Source organism: Chelonoidis abingdonii, chromosome 2 (assembly GCF_003597395.2).
Source record: "Chelonoidis abingdonii isolate Lonesome George chromosome 2, CheloAbing_2.0, whole genome shotgun sequence".
NCBI lineage: Eukaryota > Metazoa > Chordata > Testudines > Testudinidae > Chelonoidis > Chelonoidis abingdonii.
This window is the reverse complement of record NC_133770.1, coordinates 5055718-5078718: the sequence shown is the minus strand read 5'-3', so window position 1 is coordinate 5078718 and position 23001 is coordinate 5055718. Positions and strand designations below refer to the sequence as shown.

At 58.2% G+C, this 23001-nt stretch overlaps 1 protein-coding gene across 1 annotated transcript in view; it reads left to right on the top strand.

Moving 5' to 3' along the window:
• Window positions 1–13406, top strand: part of MYO1G (myosin IG) — a 64970-nt gene extending 51564 nt beyond the window's left edge. Inside the window, exon 22 of the mRNA XM_075061931.1 lies at window positions 11835–13406. Within this exon, the coding sequence (XP_074918032.1) occupies window positions 11835–11991 (157 nt within the window). The 3' untranslated portion in view covers window positions 11992–13406. The remainder of the gene's footprint in view (window positions 1–11834) is intronic.
• Window positions 13407–23001: the final 9595 nt, after the last annotated feature.

The window sequence follows — 23001 nt, the reverse complement described above, 5'->3', positions numbered from 1 at the left end:
ACTCCACCCCTGAGCCTAGGCATTTTGCCATAAACAGCATACTGTGCTTCCAGCTGTGCTGACTCCCAGAGCTCTGCAGGGCCCAAGCCTGCCGCGCTGGAGCCTGCCAGTTTGCTGGAGCATGGACCAGATGTGCCAGCGGCCCGGAGGTTTGCAGAGGGAAGCAAACTCGGGTGTGACGGCAGGGCGCCTGGCTGGGGTGGGGGAACTGCCGCCTTCTGTCATTGCAGGGACCCCTGCAAAGCTAGTGCCCAGTGGGAGAGAGGGGTCAGAGAAACAGCCCCTCCCAGAGTGCTCTCACTCATCTGCATGCATCTTCCCATACACCCTGGGAATAGCGCTAGCGGGCTGGAGGTGTCTGATCCGCCCCCCACAGCAGCGCTGACTCGGGCTGGTCCCAGGCCAGGCTGGAATTACAGATGCCAGCAGCTTTGCTGGCAACCCAGCCGCAAGGCCAAGGCAGGGTCACCCTGGGAGCAGTGCCCAGCGTGGCAGGATCCATACACTCTGGGTGCCGGAGGGGAGGGGGCGGCAGGGAGGCATTAGTGTCCTTGCTGAGATGATGCTGGCCTGGTGGCTGGTAGTGCGTGCGGCTGCTGCTGCCTGGAATGATGAGCAGATTGCTCTGATCTGCAAACCACGACATGCCTTGGGCGGCAGGGCCTGCTCACTGCTGTTCTGGCTGGCTGGAGAAATCACACGAGGCATTCCTCTAGCTCAGGGGCTCTCAAACTTCACTGCACCACAGTCCCCTTCTGACAGCAGAGTTATCACGTGACCCTGGTGAGGGTGGGCAGAGCTGCCCCTGGTAAGGGGAAAGGGGGCCACAGCCCAAGCCCTGCTACCTCAAGTCGGGATAGAGTTGGGGCTTCACCTTCAGCCATGGGTGCCTGCAGGTCTAATGCTGGGCCTAGCAACCCCGTTAAAATGGGATCATGACCCACTTCGGAGTCCCAACCCAGTTTGAGAAATGCGGCTCCTCCCAGCCAAAGATTGCAGAGCGTGTATGGCCCCCAGCTAAGCCTCAGTGAGAGCAGGTCTCAGGCTCCCCTTTGGACAGATGAGGAAACTGAGGCAGGGAGTAGCCTAGTGGATTGCCCAAAGCTCCAGATCATCTTGATAGCAGAGTTGGGAGCAGAACCCAGGGCCCTTGTATCCCAGTCTACTGCCCCCCAATATCGGGCCCTTACCAGCCTTCACCTCCTGGTCACACACACACTGCTCTGCGTGGTGCAGCCCCCATGTGCCAGAGATGTTCCACAGCAAGGTGGGTGTATCCCAGAGGCCGTAGGCCATGGGGATCGCTTGGTTGCCCAGCACTGCACCCCGGCCCCGCGTTGGCACAAGCCCAGGGTTCTCAACTACGGTGAATGGGGGAGTCTGGTACAGAAATCGCTGAGAACCACTTGTGGGGCTCGGTGTGCCAGGGCTCAGGGGCTTTGCACCTCGTGGGGCAGGGAAGAGGAACCCGTCAGAGCAGAATGCGGCTGCGGCGAGATCCAGCCGGGTGGGCCAGGCTGGCACCCTGCACACTCAGCCACCCCTGCAGAAGGAGCCTAGCTGGTGTCCCACTTTGCAGATGGCTCTGAGCCCGGAGATGGTTGCTAGGTAACTGCAGGAAAGCTCATTAACAGCTGAGACTAACTAATGAGCTGAGGAGGCAAAAAGCAGGGAGAGGGGGAAGGTGTCAAGGTGAGAGGAGGGGGAGACCCCGCCAGGTGACACTGCCGGCTTGGCCCAGTTTGCAGCCCGGCGTATGAGCTGCTCTCCCAGTTTGGCGCTGTCACTCACGGGGGTGCAGGGGTAAAGAGGCTTCAGAGGCCATGGTGATGGGCACAGCCAGACTGACTGTGTGGGGCGAGCCAGAGTCTCAGGGTGGAGTCAGGCAGGTCCCAGCCCAGGTTGGCATCGCAGAGGACAGTAGCTTTGCTGGCAACCCAGCAGTGAGGCCAAAGGCTGGGTCACCCAGGGAGCCTGTGCTCCCCTCCCACCTGGTCATGGCATGCTCCCCTCCAGGGGTTCGCCCATCGCCGGCTGCAGAGGTGGGGGCTGGAACCAGGAGCCAGCCCCGCCGGCAGCACTGGCTAGGAGAGCCCTGAGAAGCCCCGAGCCTGTCTTCTGCCGGGATGCTGCCAGCTGGAAGGGGGGGCTGGGGAGCAGGCAGACAAGGTGTGATGCACTGGCTGTCTGTTGCTGGGACCGTGTTTCTGTGGCAACTTGGCACGGCGCTGTGTCACGAGAGCCAGGTGCTGTGCCTGCTGCCACTGCTCCGCTCCTCTGCCATGGGCCCCGGCGTCGGCCCCGGGGGCTGCTCCAGCTTGCACCGATTCGCCAAGAGCTTTCAAGGGCAGTGGTATCAGACCTGGCTCTGACCTGTGATTATACCAGCGTGGAGCTCTGGGAGCAGGGCCCCCCCGGGATGGGGTGGCAGAGAGCCATCCCTGAGGCTGAGTGACAAAAGTGTGGTGCTGAGGACCTGGATCCTTGTCCTCCCTGCATCCAGCTCCAGCCAGCGCTGCACCAAGAGGCTGGAAGGGATTCAGAGAAATGGAACAAATGAGCGATAAGGGCCAAAGCCACGGTGGGTGTAATTCCAGGGTTCACCAGGGCTGGCGGTGCAGCCTGGCTGCATGGCGGCGCAGCAGGAGGAGGTGATGCTCATCTCTAAGGAGTGAGAGGTAGTGACTTGATCCAGTGGGGTAAATCTGGGGAACCAGCGGGTGCCACATTCCCGCTGAATCAGGCCAGGCCCTGGCAGCCTCGTGATCCTGCATTGCCCTCAGGAGATAGTCAGTGAGGGTGGAGGTATCTGCAGTGTTTCCATCTCCATTTTCCCTGGGGCGTTTCACTTTCTGGTGCAGACACGTCCCAGACAGGCTGTCTGTGCCCATTGCGAGCCCTGCCACCCGGCCAGGCCTTCGCCCATCGCTGCTGCGGTCTAGGAGTGCCGCCTGCAACGCCAGGGGCTCCTGGCTGAGTGGTTGCAAGGTGACAGCAGCACGGGCATTGATGCAAAGTGCAGCGATGCTGACGCAGTCTATTCCTGGCCCTGGCCCCGGCCCCGGCTCCGGCCCCGGTCGCTGCTGGGTGGCCACTTTTGATTTTCACACTTGTCTGAGTGTCAATAGCCCTGTTGGCAGGAGATACAGCACCTCGCTTGGAGGAGATTTCTATCACCTTGTCCTGCCTCTAGCAGGCCCAAAACTTCATACCTCCAAGGGAGCTGGTGCCTAACCCCAGCCAGTTAGTGGTTGGCTTGTCCTGAAGCAGGAGGGTTAATATCCCTTGTAATCAATCTCAGTGAATTGTGAATGCTATAAACGGCCAGTCCCTGTATGGGTGCTGCTACGTTCTGGGCCTGGAAGATGTCTTGTGGCAAAGAGTTTTGTAGGACGATGGTGGGTACGCAGGATAGCGTCTGGACAGTACAAAGCGCTGTGGTAACAGGATCAGTGACCCCCCCAGAGGGATCCAGTGAGCCACCCTGTTGGCTGGACTGGGACTCTGCTTAAAGCCACCAAGTAACTTCTGTGGGCTCATTGTGGAAGGCGCAGCTCCTGAACTCTGCCAGGTGCGAGAGAGGTGGGCATGGCCTAGAGGGGTCTGCGGTAGGGAGCAGGGGACCTGCCGGGAATGGCCAGACGTGGGGGCAAAGGGGCTAAGTCTGACTGGCTGGCCTCCTCGTGTCCGGGAACGAGGGGCAATGGAGACCAATTGATGCATAGGAGTCTGCTGGGGCATTTTGCAGCTACGCCACCATGTGGCACTGTCTCCTGAGAACCTGCCACTGCACTGCCCATGTAAGGGCAGTGTGCCGTGATCCCATGGGGAGAATGCCCCCCACCCCAGTGATTCCTTCCCAGAGGCATGGGAGCTGTAAGGTGACCAGCCCATCATGGCCCCCTGCTTTGCTGAGGGGTGGTACCTGTAGGCCGGATGCCTGGTCTGCAGCTGGGCTCGGTCCCCTGTGCCTGCAGATTGGTGCCATTAGTGGGGTTCAGCATCGTGGCTCTGGTGCCCATCTCTCTGCTAGACATCGATACCTTGGTGGGGATCAGAGCTCAGAGCTGGTGCCCAGGGCCCACCTTCTCAGTGGGAGGTCAGCACCTGGGGCTTGTCCCATCAGTGGAGACCAGTTTCTCTTCTTTGCCTGGGTCCAGGTCCCCATCCCCTTATCCAGACCATGTCCTTGGCCCCAGGCCCAGCCTGGTCCAGCCCCTGTGCGTCTCTTGGCTCCGGTGAGGTGGGTTTGGACACTGCAGCAGGGACCATGCGTCTGTGCAGTAAGCTGGCTGCTATTTGGCATCCTCGGGGCTGCTGATGCCTGCATGCTGCGCTCTTGGGCATGGATCATGGACGGGCACAGGTCGGGGACGGGCACGTCTGTGCCAGGATGAAGGGAGAATCCCAGCCCCCTGGGTAGAGCGGGCAGGAGTGCGAGGCTCCCTCATCACAGATAATCTCTTCTGCAGGGTTGCTTCGCCCCAGATCTGTCTGGCTTTTATTAATATTTTACTGCAGTGCAAGTGCTGCTGATGGAGACTGAGCCAGAGAGCTGGTTTATTCCTGGCTGGGCTGTGAGCACGAGCCTCCAGCATTTCCAGAGAGCGAGAGGGAAATCACACTGCCCCAGCACTAGGGGGCAGCCGGCCTGCACCTCCCCTATTCAGGGGATGTGACCCCCAGTGTATGGGCTGTAGCCCCTCTAGGGCTTGTGCCAGGGGGAGTTGGCGGGTCAGGTCTGGCCAGGCCCACTCTCGCCTTGCCCAGAATACCCCCAGTGCCAGTGCACTTCCCCAGGGTCTGATGCCAGCTCTGCGGGGATTGGAGCCAGAGAGCAACCGTGCCCTGGGTGCCAAGTGTTGGTAAGGAATCCGTGAGCACAGCCCATACGGAGACAGCCCCTGCAGCTGTCCACTCGGCAACACACACACACACACGACGTGTGGCCGTCTGCTCTGACAGCACAGGCCTCTGCCACAGGAGCTAGAGGAGAATCTCCCTCAGCTGCTGCGAGTGGTGAGGTTGTTATCCCCTTTGCAGCCTCTAGGCGGTGACAAACTACCCCCCGTCTCTTGCACACACAGACACTTGAGCAGCCCGGCTGCTATCGCAGTCACAGATGCCTAGGGGCAAAGAGGGGGCAAACCCCAGCTTGGCCATCCCTCGGCCAACGAGCTAGCAGAGAGCAGTCGGTCTAAGCAGCAGGCAATGGCTTGTTGGGGGCAGGGGGTGTCTTTGAACAGCTGCTGGAGGGGGACGGTGGGTGCCTGGGGTAGGTCTGAGACAGACACTAGGCAGGATGGGCGCTGCCTCCCCCGCTGTGCTGAGGGGTGACAGAGGGACAGCAAGGGGGTGCCCTGGGCTCGGTGAGGGGGCAGAGCTCCGAGGCCGGAACTGAGTTGAGGCTGGGTGTGGGTGCCGGACAATGGGCATGGACGCAGGGTGTCTGGGAGCCTGTGTAGCTGTGTGTGGATCCCTGCGCCCAGGGGCAGGGTGCCCTGCCGTGGCCACGGGGGAGAGCCGGGGCTGGATGTGCCTCTGCGCGGCTGGAGGCTGATGCATCCAGCTCTAGATGTGTCGGTGGCTGAGGGGGGTGCTGGCCCGGGTGGTTCTCTGTGGGTTCTTGTACTGCTCCCCTCGCTGTGTGGTCCAGGTTCATGGCTGACGTGCCTTTGGGTTCCTCCTTCTCCCCCTAGGTCCTGGAGCCAGCTCCCCGGCTGAGCGCGCCCCTGGGTGCAGCCGGATCCCTGAAGCCGCAGCTCGCCCCAGGGAGGCTGCTGGGAGCTGCCTCTCCTCGCTCCGCCGCCTGGGCTATAAATAGTGCCGCCCAGCTGCCCTCTCCCCGCAGTGCCGAAGAAATGGCCCCTTTGTTTTCCAGCCAGCTCCGCCCGTGCCAGCCAGTAGCCATGTGAGCCACCCGGGGTGATGGCCTGCGTGGCACCAGCTCATGACTTCCTGCCCTGCTCCCTGGAGGGGCTGCCAGGCCAGGGAGGGGGGACAGGAAGCCCTGCCACTCCCAAGATGGGGTGGGGAGGAATGCGGCGCTAACAACGCAGGGAGTTTTTGGGGTGGAGCCCGATATCCAGGAGACACCTGTGATGGAGTGGGGGGCTGGCACTGCCCTAGAGGAAAGCCAGGGGGCATCCCGCAGGGGCCAGTGTCGATTAGCTCTTTCCTGCCCCCGCTGAGCTGATGCCACCGTGGGCCATTCCCCGGGGCTGTGCACTGGCGCTCTGGCTCTCAGATCAAAGGTGTGGGGCAGGAGCCCTTCCCCCGCAGTTCCTAGCCCCCGTCAGATCCCAGCCAGCCGGAAGGGGCCTTGGCACAGCTGTTGGTTCCTGGGCTCGGTTCCTGCTCTGAAAGGACACACGCGACCTGCGGGTCATGCTGGGGTCGAGGGTCGTTCTCCAGGTGGCAGCACGTGGGCTCACAAAAGTGACAGCTGTCGGGCCGGCTTGCACGCGGGGTTGGGGTGAGGGGGAACGTGCTCAGAGACCGATGAGTGAATCAAAGCCCGAGAACAACCGCCCCCCTCCCCACCAGCCCCTCACTAGGTGGTCAGAACGGTCCCTTCTCGGGCCCACATGGAGAGCGAGGGCTTATGGTCCGCTTGGCAGAGTAACCGGGGCCTTTCGGGTTTAGCTTCTGTTGCCTTGGCTGCCCCACCTAAACAAGACCTCGGCTGTCCTCCCAGTTGCTTTATCTGGCCCCGAGTGCCTCACACGGTTTGGAGGGGCCCGTGTATACTGCAGTCCCGGGGTGTGATCACACCAGAGCTAGCCAGCGCGAGGAACGAGCACTGAGTAACTGCCCGGCGCTCCAGGCAGGCTCGTACAGCCCATGCCGAAGCCGCGCTGCTGAAACCTCGCGGCTCTGCTCCCCGCACGAGCTCGCCGGGCCTGGCTACGTGAGCTGCTGTCATGCCCTTCCAGCCCCTGGAGGCTCACGGGCCTGCCCCAAGTCTGGTCAGAGCTCCCTGCGGCTGCTCCCCAGGCGAGGGGGAGTCAAAGCAGCCACCTGGCTGGCTGGCCCATTCCTGTGGCTGGGGTTGCGAAACGCGAGGGTGCTCGTGGCTAGTTTGTACTGTCAGCAGGTGCATGCAGAGCTCTCTGGCAGTGCTGGACATGGACGCCCTCGCTCACACACGGGACACGTGCTCTAGGACTGCTGGGCCTCCGTCCGCTCCCTGGCGGTTGGCGCTGCTCCACTAGCTCAGTAAGGACACACTCGCCCTGTGTGCTTTGGGGAGAGCTGGACTCCACGGACTCAGCTTGGTGTGGGCCACCCCTGGTTCTCGAAGGCGAGCCCAGGGCCTAGCTGTGTGTGGGGTGGAAGGGCTGCCGGAGGGAGCTCAGGGGGGTGGGTCTAAGAGGTCAGGTTCCAGCCTGATCCTGGCCATCTACACTGCTAGTGTTGGTCCTGGGAGCCTGAGTCAATTGGGCTGTGCTCGGAGACTCGGTGCCGCGGGTTTTTCTTTGCAATGGAGATGTACCCCCCCCGCCCCGCCATGACCCTAGTCCCATCTGTGCCAACCCCTGTGCCTGCCTAGCCTGTACTGCACCATGCCCTCCCTTCCCCCACTTCTCTGCCCCCCTTCCACATCCCTCCTGTGTGTCTCGGTCCCCTCGCCATGTCCCTCCGTGTCCTGGCAGTCCGGTGCCTCCTCTCCATGCTCCCCTGTCCTGTTTCCCTCCGCCGGTGTCCGCTGGGAGCTGTATGGCGCTGGGACAGTAATATGCTCAATGTACCAGGTCTTGCTTGTGCCTGAGTGGAGGGGCCAGGCTCACGTGCCTCCTCTCATCCCCCCTCTCTAATGAGGGGTGGGGACGTTTGCTGGGGCTGATTTATTTGTCATGCCAGCCCCAGCAAACACACTAAAGGGCATTTCTTTGCAGCCAGGCCAATAAAACCTGCCAGCCCAGGCCAGCCTCCTGCTCCAACGCGTTTTTCTCAAAACATCCCCGAGAAATTCTACTGTTACACGAGCAGCAGCATGTGAGAGGTCAGGGGGTTCTGATTCTTCCAGCGGAAATGAAGGGTGGAGTTCCCAGTGGATCTCCTCGTGCCAGGCTGAGTTGTCCGTCATCATGGACTGGCCGCACTGCACTGTGACGGCTCTATCCATGGTAGAGGCACAGCAACAGAGCTGTGAAAGGCTGCAAACAGCTTGATTTTTGCAGTAATTATTGGGACATCAGACACAGATAACGTTGTAATCTGTTTCCTCTGGGGATTTTGGAATCATAAGATCTTTGTACATTAGAACCAGGCTTGGGAGGGTTCGATTTTTTTCAGTGGGTGTCAATTTCACCCTAAAACACAAGTCGACGTCCAAAATCTTTCCATCAGTAATAACAGGCAAAGTAAGAAAAATCTGCTTGACAACTGAGTAGGGTTTGATTTACGGGTATTTACTTGGTGTATTTTGGCATGCGATGTTGACAGGTTGTGTTTTCATGGTTGTAGAGCTTTAACTTTTTGAATCTCAGCACCTCCAGTCATTAACTTATTATTGTCTAGACCAGGGTCGTCAGCCTTTCGGAAGTGCTGTGCCGAGTCTTCATTTAATCACTCTAAGTTAAGGTTTCATGGACCAGTAATACATGTTAACGTTTTTAGAAGGTCTCTTTCTCTAAGTCTATAATATATAACTAAACTGTTGTTCTATGTAAAGTAAATAAGGTTTTAAAAATGTTTAAGAAGCTTTATTTAAAATTAAATTAAAATGCAGAGCCCCCAGACCGGTGGCCAGGACCCGGGCAGTGCGAGTGCCACTGAAAATCAGCTCGCGTGCTGCTTGCCTGATCCTCCCTCGCAATTTCCCACAGCTGTGAACATTTAAATCAATGCAACCAAATGCTTAAAATCAAACATCAATATTATCCTTTTAAATTGTAAAAAACCGAATTCTGCCGAGCCTAATTCTAACCCTATCAACAGGCTCATTGGCAGGATTTCAGCCAGGCTTGGAATAATATTGTCTATTGAAGTTCTTTGCTTTCCCAAGGGTGTTTCCACTGGGGAAAGGTCTGTCCCCTTCCCTACCTGTGTGTTGTCTCAGACACTGCATTACGTCTCAGCTCTCCTGTATCTCTTTCATCTATCATTTGTCCTTTGCTGGATTGTAGCCACGCAGCCATCTCCTTGCTTATTGCAGATTACAAAGCATAGGGCCTCATCCTGAGCTGGTATAAGTCCACTACTTAAATTGACGGAGCTACACCCGTTTATACCAGCTGTGGTCCAGGAACCCAAAATTCTGAGCTGGATTTTGAGCACTGGGAAGTTTCAGGGGGCTCAGGGGCAGGATTTTGGTTAGAAGGGGCCACTTTCAACAGAACCTGAACTGCCCCCATGTGTGCATCTCGCCCTTTAACGCCATTGACACAGATTCCAACTGCAGCGATGGGAGATAGGTTCAAAGCGCTGACCTGTGTCCTTGGAGTGACTTGCTGTGGAGGGAGGGGGAGGTGTGTGTTCTGGGACCCCATCCAATTCCATAGGCACACCCCAGGGACTGATGTTTGACAGGTGAGAACTGCAGACACCAGTTCCTCGCCACCGCGCTTTTAAGAGCAGGAACAACAGAGAGACCTGGGTTTGTTTCCCAGCTCTCTCCTCCCATCCCTCAGCTTGGGGTGGAGGGATAGCTCAGTGGTTTGAGCATTAGCCTGCTAAACCCAGGGTTGTGAGCTCAATCCTTGAGGGGCCGATTTAGGGCAAAAATCTGTCTGGGGATGCAGAGGGGTGGACTAGTCAGATGACCTCTGGAGGTCCCTTCCAGCCCTGATATTCTATGATTCTCTGGGCCCATCAGCCTAGACCTCCAGTGCAGGGATGGCCACCCTGAGCTGGAGAAGGAGCCAGAATTTATCAATGTACATTGCCAAAGAACCACAGTAATACATCAGCAGCCCCCCACCCCACTCCTAATGTCTCCTGCCCACCGGCAGCCCCACCTCCCGATCAGCTGTTTTGTGGCATGCAGGAGGCTTGGGGGAGGGGGAGAGTGAGGGCACAGCAGGCTCATGAGAGGAGGGGGGCAGAGCCAGGGGCTGAGCAGTGAGCAGCCCCCAGAAAGTTGGCGCCTGTAGCTCCAGCCCTGCAGTCGGTGCCTATACAAGGAGCCGCATATTAACCTCTGGAGCCACAGGTTGGCCACCCCTGCTCAAGTGAAATCAGTGGCAGTTAGGAGGCCTGTGCTTCTCCAGGGCAGATGGGAGCTGGTGGCACAAGATTAGGCATCAAGACTCTTGAATTCTGCACTCAGCTGGGCCCCCAGACTTGCTGTGTGACCTTGGGCAAAGCCTGACAGACCTTCCCCAGCTCTCCCTGCTATTGTGAGAGAGGTCCAAGCACTGGACTGGGAGCCAGCAGAGCAGGGCCAGTGCAACCATTTAGGCGAACTAGGCGGTTGCCTAGGGCGCCAAGATTTGGGGGCGCCAAAAAGTGACGCCCCCCAAAATTTTTTAAATGATTGCAGCTGCTGCTGCTGGAGGGGCTGAGCTGCCGGCTCAGATCAGTGCGCCGCAGCCCAGCAGCCCAGGGCGTCCCCCGCCCCCAGGGTCAGCGAGCCGCAGCCGCAACCTGGCAGCCCAGGGCGCCTCCCCCCCCGGGGTCAGGGAGCCCCTGGGATCAGTGCGCCGCCGCTGCAGCCCGGCAGCCCAGGGCACCCCCGCCCCCAGGGTCAGCGAGCCGCAGCCCGGCAGCCCAGGGCGACCTCCCTGCCCCCAGGGTCAGCGAGCCGCCGCCGCAGCCCAGGGCGCCCCCACCCCCCCCCGGGTCAGGGTGCCGCCTCCGCATCCGGGCAGTCCAGGGAGTCTCCCCCGCCTCCCCCGGGGTCAGGGAGCCGCCACCGAGATCCGGCAGCCCAGGGCGCCCCCCCTGGGGTCAGGGAGCCGCAACTCCGATGGACCTGCCGCAGGCATGCCTGCAGCAGCCCCGCCAGAGCCGCGAGACCCGCACGCGGGGCGGCGAAATGTCCCAGCACCTAGGGCGCCAGAAACCCTAGCGCCGTCCTGCAGCAGAGCCTATCACTAGCACTGCGTCACTGAACCCTTCCATGCCTCAGTTTCCCTTGCAAGCACATGTGAGGTAAGCCAAGGCAGGAAGCACCTTATGGCCTGTCTCCACGGCGCAGCAAGGCCGAGCCTGTTCATGCGAACGAGGGGCTACGCATGAACGGGCTCTGCCTTGCTGCGCCGGGGCTTTCTGAGAGGCTACGCAGCGCAGTCAACCTGCACATCAGAGCACTTCAGAGCCTGCTGAGGCACCTTGCCAGTGCCGTGTGGACAAGCCCTGAGAATGACTCAGGATTCACTAGCAGTGCCGACCGGCGGCAACACAGTTAACCATGGCAGGCTATAAATGGGAGCGGGACAATTAGCTCCCCAGTTAACACACACCGTGTGAAGCTCACACATCCCGGTTGTGTCAGTCTGGCAGGTGCCACATGCGGCAGGCTGGGGTGTCAAACAGACGGGCTGCTGGCTTCGCTCTCTGCTAAAATAACAGCGGCACAGGCCTAAGCCCGCCCTGCCCTGGCAAACGGTAGCACGGCAAACATGGTCTGGCCAAAGCTGGATTTTAGGTGCAGCTCCTCAAAGGTATTTAGGCTCCTAACTCCCATTGGAATCAGCAGAGCTGAGCCTTAGCCACGGCTGTCACCGTGCTCGTGCACAGTTTTGACACCAGTGCAGTGCGGCTGGCACGAGTGTCCTCACACACACACACACCCTTGTGCTCCTGGGCACGAGAATCACCCCTGCCGATCTGTGAACCTTGCTGCCGGGAGCTGAGCCCTGCTGACCCACTCTCTCTCCCCCCTCCAGGACGAAGCGCGAGCTGCAGGTGCGCGTGTCGGACTGTATCCAGCTGAGCCTACGCGGGAGGAAGAGGCTGGTTGCCGTGGAGATGCGCCATGAGCTGGCCTTCCCCGACTTTGGCAAGAGCCGTGACGGCTTTGTGCTTTACTGTCCCAGGAGATGAGCCAGGGCCGCCCAGCGGGTCCCGGCTGGACAGCGGGGGGAGGGTCTGCTTGGCTGCGAACCCAGACCTGCCTTTCCCCATGGGGAGGAGCTGGGACCCAGGACGCCGGGCCCTGCTCAGCATCGGGCCCTCCCTTCCTTTGGTTTTCCGCTAGGGTTTTGTAACCTTTTATTAAGTGAGTTCATCATTGTGGCCGGAGCCAGAAGGAGCCTGGAGTCTGCCAGCCCCAGACCCCCCCACCCTGCCTGTGGGCCCCGCTTCAGACACACCACTGGGGTGGGAAGGGTGACGGCCTGCAGGGCCCAGGCAGCTCGAACCCCGCAGCCATGGGACACCCCCAAATATGCACGAACCGCCATCAGGCTCGTACCAGACACACACCCTGGAACGAGGGACACGCAGGCACAGAGCCCGCAGAGGCTCCAGGAGCAGCTTTGCAAGAAGCACCCCAGAGACATGCCCTGAGTCACCATCCGGACTGCAGCAGAAGGGCTTCCTGAAGCTCTGGGAAGGGAGCGCGGGCAGCCTCAAGGTGGGGAGAGACAGTCACCCAGGCCGGACCCCCCCGCCAGGAAAGCCCCTCTCTGCATCACCCAGGCAGCCCTTGTCTCCCAGTTCCAGCCTGTAGCGCTGCTGGGGTTGAATTCATCCGTAACCGCTCCACTGAAACTGCCACCATGGGCGGCCAATCAGCACCTACAGCAGCGATGTTCGCAGGGGTGCTGTCTGGGGGGATGGGGCCGAGCCCCCCACAGCTGCTAGAGGCTCTCCCCTTGCATCGCATGGAGCTAGTCCCAGGGCTCCTCTCATCGGTGGTCCTCTGGGCTGCTGGCTTGGGGATCATGCCCTCACCCTCTCTCCTCCGTGGATTCCCCTGGCTCTGTGGCCCCCTGGTCCCCAGATCACCAACTTCTCCTTTAGCAGCTCTTCTGCCCTCTCTGTTGGCGGCTGCCCCTGCTCTCTCCTCTTCGGTGACTCCTGTGCCGAAGTGGGAATGCTCTTAATGTTTTCTCTGAATACTGTGTGGGTGCCTCAGTTTCCCTTATGCCTTTCTTAGGTACCTAGGTGTGGGGATCAGGGTGTGTGATTGTTGCAGAGCCCAAGAGGGCCCCTGTGATACTGTCTGGACAGAGAATGACTAGCACTCTGTCTCCTGGCAACTAATGGCCTCTACAAAGGTGCCAACTGAAGATGTTGGAGAACAGAGAGATCCGGTGACCTCCTGGCCTGGGAAAGGGACAAAGGCAGAGCAGGGGCTGGAGAGTTTCAGTTTGGAGCTGGCTGGGAAAATGGAGGGGCGGCCAGGAGGTCTGTCTGGCCTCCCCTGGCCCCCCAAGATGGACCTGTTGTCTGTACCTGCAAGACCTGTCTTGGACTGTGTTCCTGTCGTCTAAATAAACCTGTTTTACTGGCTGGCTGAGAGTCACAGTGAATCGCAGGAAGCCGGGGGTGCAGGGCCTGGTCTCCCCCCCACTCCATGACACCCCCCCACCCCAATCTTTCACCGCCCGCCTGCTTCCACGTCCCCAAGGTTTCCCCATCCAGCCCCTGTGCTGAGTTCATTGTCTTCCCACCTAGTCCTCCTCTCACGGCTGCCCCAGCCTGCCCTTCTCAGAATTCCTCCCTGCCTGGCCTCCTCTCCTCCAGCTCTTCCTAGTCCTGTCCGTCCAATCTGCCCTCCCCCTCTCCATCCCAACCACTGCTCCCCGGTCACCTCCTATCTCCACTGCCACGAGCTGCTCCTCTCCCCACGTCACACCCATCCTGTCCATCCAGCATGCAGGAACCAAGATCTTCCCCTTCCCCCCGTCCCCCACTCCTACTCCCATTCATTCTGCTTCTTTTTACCCTCTCCTTTCACTGCTCCCATCAGCCCCTTCTCCCACCCCTGGCTTCACACCTTCAGCCACTCTCAGAGCAGCTGTCAGCCCTGCATGCACCAAGCACCTCCTCCTTCCACTCCCTCCTTGTTCTGGGGATAAAACAGAATGTCCCTTCCTGAATCAGAGAGGGGACTCTTATAGCCCAGTCCCCTTCCCAGCATGCATTGCTGCCAGGCCTACAATTCCTATCGGTACGGGGAACTACACCTTCCAGAATTCTCTTGTTCTGGGCTGTGTCCTTTGCCTCCCTTAAAGGGCCAGCAACACATCTCAACCCCCACTTTTCCCATGAAGGTCCTCTGCTGATCTCCTGATGGCTGCACCCCCTTCCCTTCCCTCCCCTGCGCACCCCCTCTCATGTTTGAAGGTTTGCCCCAAGGGTTGTATTTGACTGGGTAGGATTGTAAACGCCTCTGAGCACTGACCTTTCTTACAGCCCCAGACATGCTCTAGAAATAATGAGGCCAGTACAGATAATGGGCCCCACAGGCCTTCAGGGGCTCTTCATAGTAAGGAAATGCCAGTGATGCTGCACAACTTGTGAATAAAAAGAGCTGTGTTTTCCTGGGTGCGGCCGGTGTGAGCTTTCCTGGATCGGTGCCACGCTCCAGAGGGTCCTAGTGGAAACCAGGCAGGGGTTGGTTATTGATTGATTCCCACAAAAATAGGGACCCATCCACAGGCACCCATCCGGTCCTGGTCAGACCCCCCGGCCCACGGCCTGGTGTCATAGGAAGGGTATGGCAGAGCCAGAAGGACCCCGGGGTTGTTGCAATGAGCAGCGTCTGGCTCGGGGGGCTGAATGATCCATCATGTGAACTGATACCTGCTGAAGGTCACACTTCTACCTGCCTTGAGCTTTCTAATAGCACAAAACCAAGCACCCCTGCCCCGCCCCCAGCCTCATGCTGATGCACATTTGGGGCGCGGCCCCTTGTAGCTGCAGAATGCTCTGGGAGAGGGGCACCTCGTTCCTGAGGCCCAGAGAGGATGCTTCTAACAGAGCTCCCCGTCAGTTTCAGGTGGGCTGTGCCTGAGATGGCTTGATTGTTATTATTTCTTGCTGTAGTTACAGGCCAGGCTGTGGGGTCCCAGGCTGAGATGGGTTCCAGCTGAGCAGCAGCACCTAGGGGGGCCCTGCAGTCTTCTCCCCTTGCACTGTGACTCCAGCAGCTGTCAGCCCCCCTAGGACCACTTTGGGGGTTGCACAGCCATTGGGTCATGGCGTCCAGCGAGACCACAGGAGATCTGAGTGTCTAAACGGCTACAGCCAGGCTGTGTCTGCAGTGCAGGAAGGAGGGTGTGTGGGTGTGTGTCAGCCCCACGGCCAGCTGAGAGCAGCAGTGACCCTACCCTCCGGAAGCCCAGTGGCCTGATGGTGACCTGTCATCACACAGAGCCACAGCCTGGAGCAAAACAGCTGCCACAGCAAGAGGAGCCCCTGGAACGTGCCGGGGGTTGCAGTGGTTTACGCCCATGGTGGGATGAAAGGAAAGCCTGGGCTCACGTCGCTGGTTGTGGCATAGTGCGCTCTCAGAGAACGCTACAACAGCGACAGTCAGATGACGGACTCCAGCCTCTCTTCACCTTCGCCCGTCCCTGTTGCAGAGCAGAGCAATTGGCCTCCGGACTCCTGGGTTCCATTCTCAGCTCCCTGTATTTATGTCCTTGGGCAAGTCGCTGGTTCCCTCCCCTAGCAAAAGACCTCCGCCCCCAGGTCAATGCGAGGGGCGTTACTGTGGGCGATGTGCTTTGAGATCCCTCTGTGGCGGGGGCTGTGTCCCTGTAAAGTGCTGCTGTTCCCCTCCGCTGGCACATTCCCTGGCCAGGACTTTGGGGCAGTCCCGCAGGGGTAGGGCCGGGTCCTGAAGAATCCATCCCAGGGGTTGAATTTTTACCCCAGCTACAGGGGCTCCCAAGCTGAGATTCTGGGCCCCAATTCTGCACTTGGGGCTGGACTCCCTGGCACGTTCTGCCGCTGCAGAATAAGGGAAACGCTGAGCCTTGCCAAGGAGTCGGGGCCGTATTTAGCGGGTAATTCCCGGCCCAGCCTTGGAGACAGAAGTCCCCCTCGGGCAGGGCCCCATCTCCTGGAGCAGTTTGTGGCTGACATCACACCACTAGCAAAGCAGGAGGCCAGAGGTCTGGCTGTTCCTTGGTCGGCTGGCTTACGAGGAATCTCCTCACCAGCCACTGGGCACTGGCTGCTGCATGAGCTCCAGTGGGGAACACTCAGGGATCCCCGGCCAGCGAGGCCTGATGGGTTGGAAAGGCAGTGGAGATCCTGGCTGGAGAAGCCTGGCAGCGCCTGTGCTGAAGAGGCTGCTGATGGGTGTCGACGTGGCCACAGTGGAAATGGATAGCTCTGGTTTAGCACCCCTAGCCACCCCCTCCCCAAAGCTGTGCAAATCCTGCTCCTACCAAGAGGCTAAGAAACAGTCCCTCTAGGCAGGCAGCTCAAAGCCAAGCCAGCAGCATCCAACCAGGGCTGCTGTGATGGGGCTGTAGCCTACATGAAAGGCGCTGGGCCTAGCCGGCTTCCAGTGGCCACTCCAGAACCCCAGCTGGCAGCACTGTGCCCACAAGACTGGCACCCCAGTTTGAAAGGGGTTTTTTCTAAGCATCGCGCACTCGCCCATGGCTAGCAATTGGCCGCGAGGCTCCCACATATGTATGTCGGGCATGAAGCACTGTGAGTCTATCTACCCTGCAGTCGGAGCTGTGACCGCAGCACGGCAGGACGTACCCGCTGGAGCACAGCTAACGAGAGCCTGTGCAGATAGCCTGGCTCTGTGCTGCTGCAGCTTCACTGGGATTTTTAGCTGCGCGGACTGGGCAAAGTGAGCTCTGGTCTGCAAACCCATGTGACAATCACACCTCGGCTAGCCGTGTAGCCCCCCCCACATGACGGATGCAGACCTGGCACAGTTTAGAGACCTTAAGTCGGAAGCAGCGAGAGATTTCATAGATGTGTATTTTTAAAAATCAGCCATTGGCTCTGCCTGATCCCCGCTCTGCTAAACATCTGTGGGGCTCTGCTGCCAGGGGCTGTGCTGTGAAGGGCAGACAGGAGAGGCAGGTGCAGAACTTCAACCTCGAAGGCATGTTCAAAAAATGCCTCTGCATGTAAAACACAGACCAACTCACCACAGCTGAGTCAGTGTCACAGAGCCAATCGTGACCTTGAGCTGTTGCTGTACAGTCGTGTGTCACGGAGTCCCCAGGCGATGCTCTGGAACTGCTCCCCACAAAGCCAGGCAGGACTTTGGGGAGCCTCCTCTCCCTTGGAGCAGACTTGTTCAGGGCAAGAAGCTCACACGTCTTCACCTCCTGGGTCTCTCCTTGGAGCATTCAGCATCCTCTGCCCCTCCGTGTGCTTCCCACAGCGAGCCCACCCAGGCGGGGTCCTGGGGAAGCCACAGGGTTCTGCACCCCCACTTTGCAGTCAGACGTGACTCTCAGCCAGCAAAACAGAGGTTTATTCGATGACAGGAACAGGGTCTAAAACAGAGCTTGTAGATACAGCGAACCAGACCCCTCGGCCGGGTCCATTCTGGGGGGCAGTGAGCCAGACCCCTAGGTCTGCACTTCACTCCTCGTCCCCAGCAAGCTCCAGACTAACCACCCCCTCCAGCCCCTCCTCTCTGCTCAGCTCCTTTCCCGGGCCAGGAGGTCACCTGATCCCTTTGTCTCCAACACCTTCAGTTGGCACCTTTGCAGAGGAGGGGCCCAGGCCATCAGTTGCTAGGAGACAGAGTGCCAGGCATTTAGGTGCACTGGCCCCTTCCTCTGCAGCAATCACACACCCTTATCCCACCACCTAGATACTTAAGAACTGCATAGGGGACACTGAGGCACCAACACAGTATTCAGAGCAAACATTAAGAACATTCCCAGTTTGTCACATCGTGCCCTGGCTCTGTTTCACCGCGCCTTGCTCTCTGATGCCCAGGTAGATGGCCCAGCAGCAGGTGGTGAGACTGACCTGGAAATTGCACCTGGCCACTTTAACTTGAAGCTATTGGGCCCAAAATAGATGAAGCTGCTACCCAGTGGGCCTAACACCCGGGGCCTTGCCTCAGGGAAAGCACAGTACAGACCATGAGGTGAACTTGCCATGGTCACCCCAGGCAGGGGAGGGCATCCTCCTCACCCAGCTACCCACAGTGAATACACGGCTAGGGAAAGCTGTCAGGCCTGCTGCTGTCCTGGCCCTTCCATTCCTCAGCTGCCGCTTTCTGGTTCGCTCCCTCTTTCCTGTCTCTCCGTGTGGCTTCTGCGTTTCCTCCCTGCTGCAGCTCCCAACTCCCACCTCTGCGTGGTCTGTGCCCATTCCCTCCTCTGAATTGATCAGCCATTGACCAGTTACTGTAGCCCCTGGGTTGACCCTCCTGTGAGGTTACTGGGGTGCTGAGGAGCTCACATAGGGTGACCAGATGTCCCGTTTTTATAGGGACAGTCCTGTTTTTTGGGACTTTCACCTTTATAGGCGCCTATTACCCCCCAGCCCCATCCCGATTTTTCACAGTTGCTATCTGGTCACCCTAAGCTCACATGTCCGAGTCCCTGTTCAGAGCTGGCTGCAGGTTCTGGCCGCCATCACTGCCTCCAGTTACTGTGACCCTTGGGTTACTTTACAGACAGATGCTGGAAATATCCCTTTTTTCAAATGAAACCTCAGCCTGTGGCAAGCTGCATGCGCCTCTCAGGCCACATTAAGATATGAAATGAGTCAGCTCTGCCCGTGGGCCCCCTGTTTGAAACCCCTCAGCTAGGGCATAAACCAACCGCACACTGATGGCAGATAGAAAGGAAATTTCCCCTATGGGCAGGTTTTTCCTGCATTGGCCGTAGCAGAGCTCCCTGCACCTTCTTCTGGACTAGACGGATGGCTGGTCTGATCTGATGTGGCAACCATAAGAACATAAGAACGTCCCAACTGGATCAGACCAAGGGTCCATCTAGCCCAGTGTCCTGTCTGCCGACAGTGGCCAATGCCAGGTGCCCTGGAGGGAATGAACAGACCAGATCATCAAGTGATCCACCCCTGTCGCTCATTCCCAGCTTCTGGCAAACAGAGGCTAGGGATACCGTCCCTGCCCAGCCTGGCTAATAGCCATTGATGGACCCATCCTCCATGAACTTATCTAGTTCTTTTTTGAACCCTGTTATGGTCTTGGCTTCACAACACCCTCTGGCAAGGAGTTCCACAGGTTGACTCTGCGCTGTGTGAAGAAATACTTCCTTTTGTTTTAAACCAGCAATGAAACTGACCAGAAACCGAAACTGACCAACTTTGATTCACTGAGCTCAAGCGCCACAGAGAACAAAAGCCTTAAATAATGAAGTGTTCTAATGGATTTGATTTTAATTGCTGCCCTTTTAATAGCCCAGGGTGATGCTAGCAACATGGAGAAGGATCTACTGGCAACTGTGTTTATCTGGACAATGCTCCAGTGATGAGAATGACCTTCCTCTGCTTATTCTTCCAAAGAGCGAACCGGTGCGTGGCTGTGATGCTCGCTATTTTTACAGGGATGGCTTCCTAGAATTCTCCCTTTAAAACCCGCACAGTGGCATCATTCAGCAGTGGGAGGCGACAGGTGGCAGTGGGAGGCGAACCTGACAAACGCGTCAACAGATGATAGAAAGACGAGCGGGATCAGTTAACAGTCCCGAGTCAAATGAGGACAATCTCAGAGACAAGCTGCAGCAGGAGAGATGGGTTCAAACCTTAGGAAAGCTTCACAGGGTAAAATCTTCCTGAAGGCCAGGGGAGCTCCTTGGAAATCATATATGGTGGTCGGTTTGACCCTGAGCCTGTGTCAGAAGCTGGGAATGAGCTACAGGGGATGGATCACTTGATGATTCTCTGTTCTGTTCATTCCCTCTGGGGCACCTGGCATTGGCCACTGTTGGCAGACAGGACATTGGGCTAGATGGACCTTTGGCCCGACCCTGTATGGCCGTTGTTATGTCACGAGTACAGCCCTGCAGCTGCACCTGCTCAGTCTGGCACACGAGCGGCTCCAAGCCCCAGCACGCCAAGCGCGTGCTTGGGACAGCAAGCCACGACGGGCACTCTGCCAGTTGCCATGAGGGTAGCAGGCAGGCTGCCTTCAGCGGCTTGCCTGGGGAGGGTCCGCTGGTCCCGCAGCTTTGGACCTCTGGGAGGTCCGAAGCCGTGGGACCAGCGGACCCTCCGCAGGCAAGCCGCCGAAGGCAGCCTGCCTGCCGTGCTTGGGGCGGCAAAATCCCTAGAGCCGCCCCTGGTCCGGCAGATGGCTTTACGAGCCAGCGAGGCTGTCTGATCACTGAGGAAGCCAGCAATCCAGTTCTTAAGCCCAGGAGCAGCAGTAGCTTGCTGGGGACCAGGTCATGAGACCTAGTGATCAGAGTTCGAGTGCCAGAGTCAAGGGGCAGGACAGAGTCGGAGCCAGGAGTCAGGGCAGGCAGGAACAGGGCTGGTTCTGAACCAGGAGCAAGGCTGGGACAGGCCTTGAACAAGGCTGGGGGCAGGGCAGGGGCTAGACTGGATCTGTGGAGGAGCAGAGCAAAGCAGGAGCTTGGAGAGAAAGGAGCCCAGGGAAGCAGAGACTCTACAGGTGTGTGTATGGCGCAGCCAGCGCGCTGGGGCTGGGGTTGGGCTTAAGAACCGGACCGCTGGCTTCCTCAGCAGGTCAGACAGGGTGGTGCTGTCAGGCCACCTCGCTGATTTGTTCACCGGTTGGGGGTCCTGAGCAGGTGCAGCTTTTGGACCTTCTTCCTGACAGCATGTGAGCAAGAACCAGCCAGCGGAGCCCAGAGCGAACGAATGAGGGAGGGAAACCATCATGCAAATCATTAAGTGTAATAAGTTACCCCTGGCACCACAGAGCTGCTTTTGCAGAAGAGATTTAAGGCTTTGCTGAGATTCCCACCTGTCAGGATGGTTCCGGGATAATAACCTGAACTGTGCCACATGGGGAAGGATCAGATCTCAGCTAGACTAGTGTGTCCCTCAATCCCAAAGGATCTGGCCCTCTGCGCGCTTCTGTCTGTCCATGGGAGGACGCCGAGGTCCCGTCCTGGGCAGCATTTAGACACTCAGATCACATGCGGTCTCGCTGGATGCCATGACCCGATGGCTGTGCAATCCCCAAAGTGATCCCAGCACTCAGGGGCAAGCAGCAATAAACGAATCCCAGTCCATCCAGGGAGGCTGTTTATAGGGACAGTCCTGATTTTTGGGTCTTTTTCTTATATAGGCTCCTATTACCTCCCACCCCCATCCCAATTTTTTACATTTGCTGTCCAGTCACCCTACCCGCCTACACACACTCCTGGCGGTGGGAGGCTGGTGCTCGATAGAGGAAGAAGACATTCAGAAAATCAGGGCGAGCCAGGAATGTATTCGGCATGTCTTGGGATCCCTGGGCTGTAATCATCAAGCCAGCAGGCCCCCCCCAGGTGGTCGGCGTCTGCTCCAGGAAAGGGGTAGGCGAGGCGCCCTTGTGGCTAAGGCACATGGGTAGGAGGCTGAAGAGCTGGGCGCTCGTACTCTCTCTCTCTCCACTGTTGTAGCCGTCCTGAAATGGGGAGCTCAGTCCCCGGCTTGAGACACCAAACATCTGCCATTTCCTAACCTTAGCACCCCCCACCCCAAAACATTTGAACGCTTTGCTCTGAGCTCTCTGGCTCCGTTTCCCCATGGGTGGGATTTGTCACAGCACATAAAGGCTTCTGGCTGTAGCAGTGTGTGTGACAAAAGGTTTCACCCTCGGGCAGTTGTGCCCCCAAATCCTCATGAGCTGACCGGGGCCGTTTGTTTGCCTCCTTCTAGAGGCAGCATAGCCTGCCCCTCCAACCACGGGACGCGAGAGGTCCGAGAGGTGCTCTTTCCCAGCCGCTGTAGCCTATAGGAAGTTTGCTCCATGCACTGGATGAGATCTGCTGACCCCAAGTCCCTTGGAAGATCGGAAGCAACGCAGGGCCTGGGTGTGCTGGGAGGGGCCAGGGCTGGAGCTTTGGGTTTGGGGGCTGGAGAGTGGCCTGGGAGCATGGAGAAAAAGCAATCAGTCTGTGCCTATCTGACGTGAGGATGAGTCCCCTGCTCCCCCGAGTCAGTTCCTCCAGGATGTTCTCCCAGCTCAAATGGGATCACACCAAATGTTGTCTGTTCTCTGGCAGTTCTACCCAGCGGCCTGTGCCTTCCACAGCCTGCTTCAGGGACTTGGCATCACAGCGCTATTCCTGGCCCGTTGCATGAGTCAGGGTTTAAAATCTACTTTGCTTTTGAGTCGGGGGAGGAATACTGCAGGGGCGAGGCGGACATGGCATCAAAGTTTGAAGAAGGATGTGTTTTTCAGTCTCAAAGCTCAACACACATTTATTCAAAGTTTTCTGAACAAATTCCCAAGAGACGTCTATCTGCGGTACTTACGTGGTCCCCACTGCCATGGGATCTGAGCCTCACACCACTCCTGGGAGGCAGGGCAGTCTGTTATCCCCATTGTACAGATGGGAAACTGAGACACAGAGAGCCTAAGGGACTTGTCCAAGGTCACACAAGAAGTCTGTGGCAGAGCAGAGGCTCAAACCCAGGACTTCCATGTTCTAGGCTAGTGTCCTAACCACAGGATCACCCTTCCTCTTTCTAGGACATCACTTGACTCTAAACATGTAAAAGGCAGATGAGATTTTTTGAAATATATTTTCAAAGGGAAGATGCTGCAAAAAATCAGCCTTCAAACGGGGTCCTGTATGTAACCTTAAATACGGAGGGGCTGCTCTGTCCATACCGGAGTGCTGCTTACACCTCGCTTGGGAAAACAAGCACGTTTTTGTCTCTTTTGCAGGAAGAGCAAAAAGACATGGGCAAGATGGAATCGAAAGGAAAACCGCTCAGTGTGTTCCTGTGTGGAACCCTTACAAGGTGGGATTTTCAAAGGCCAATGCTAAGTGCTCTGGAAAATGCCACCTCCAAGGGGCCCGTCACTACGGCGGATGTTAATGGTTTTGCATTGCACTGTGCCAGGAGAGCAAAGCTGGGCTACTTAGTTTCCTGTTGTGTTTCTAGTTAGTTTCACTGTCCACATTAGCCCGGCATTGTTGTGTTTGGATTTGCAACCAGGCTGGGGAATGGCTA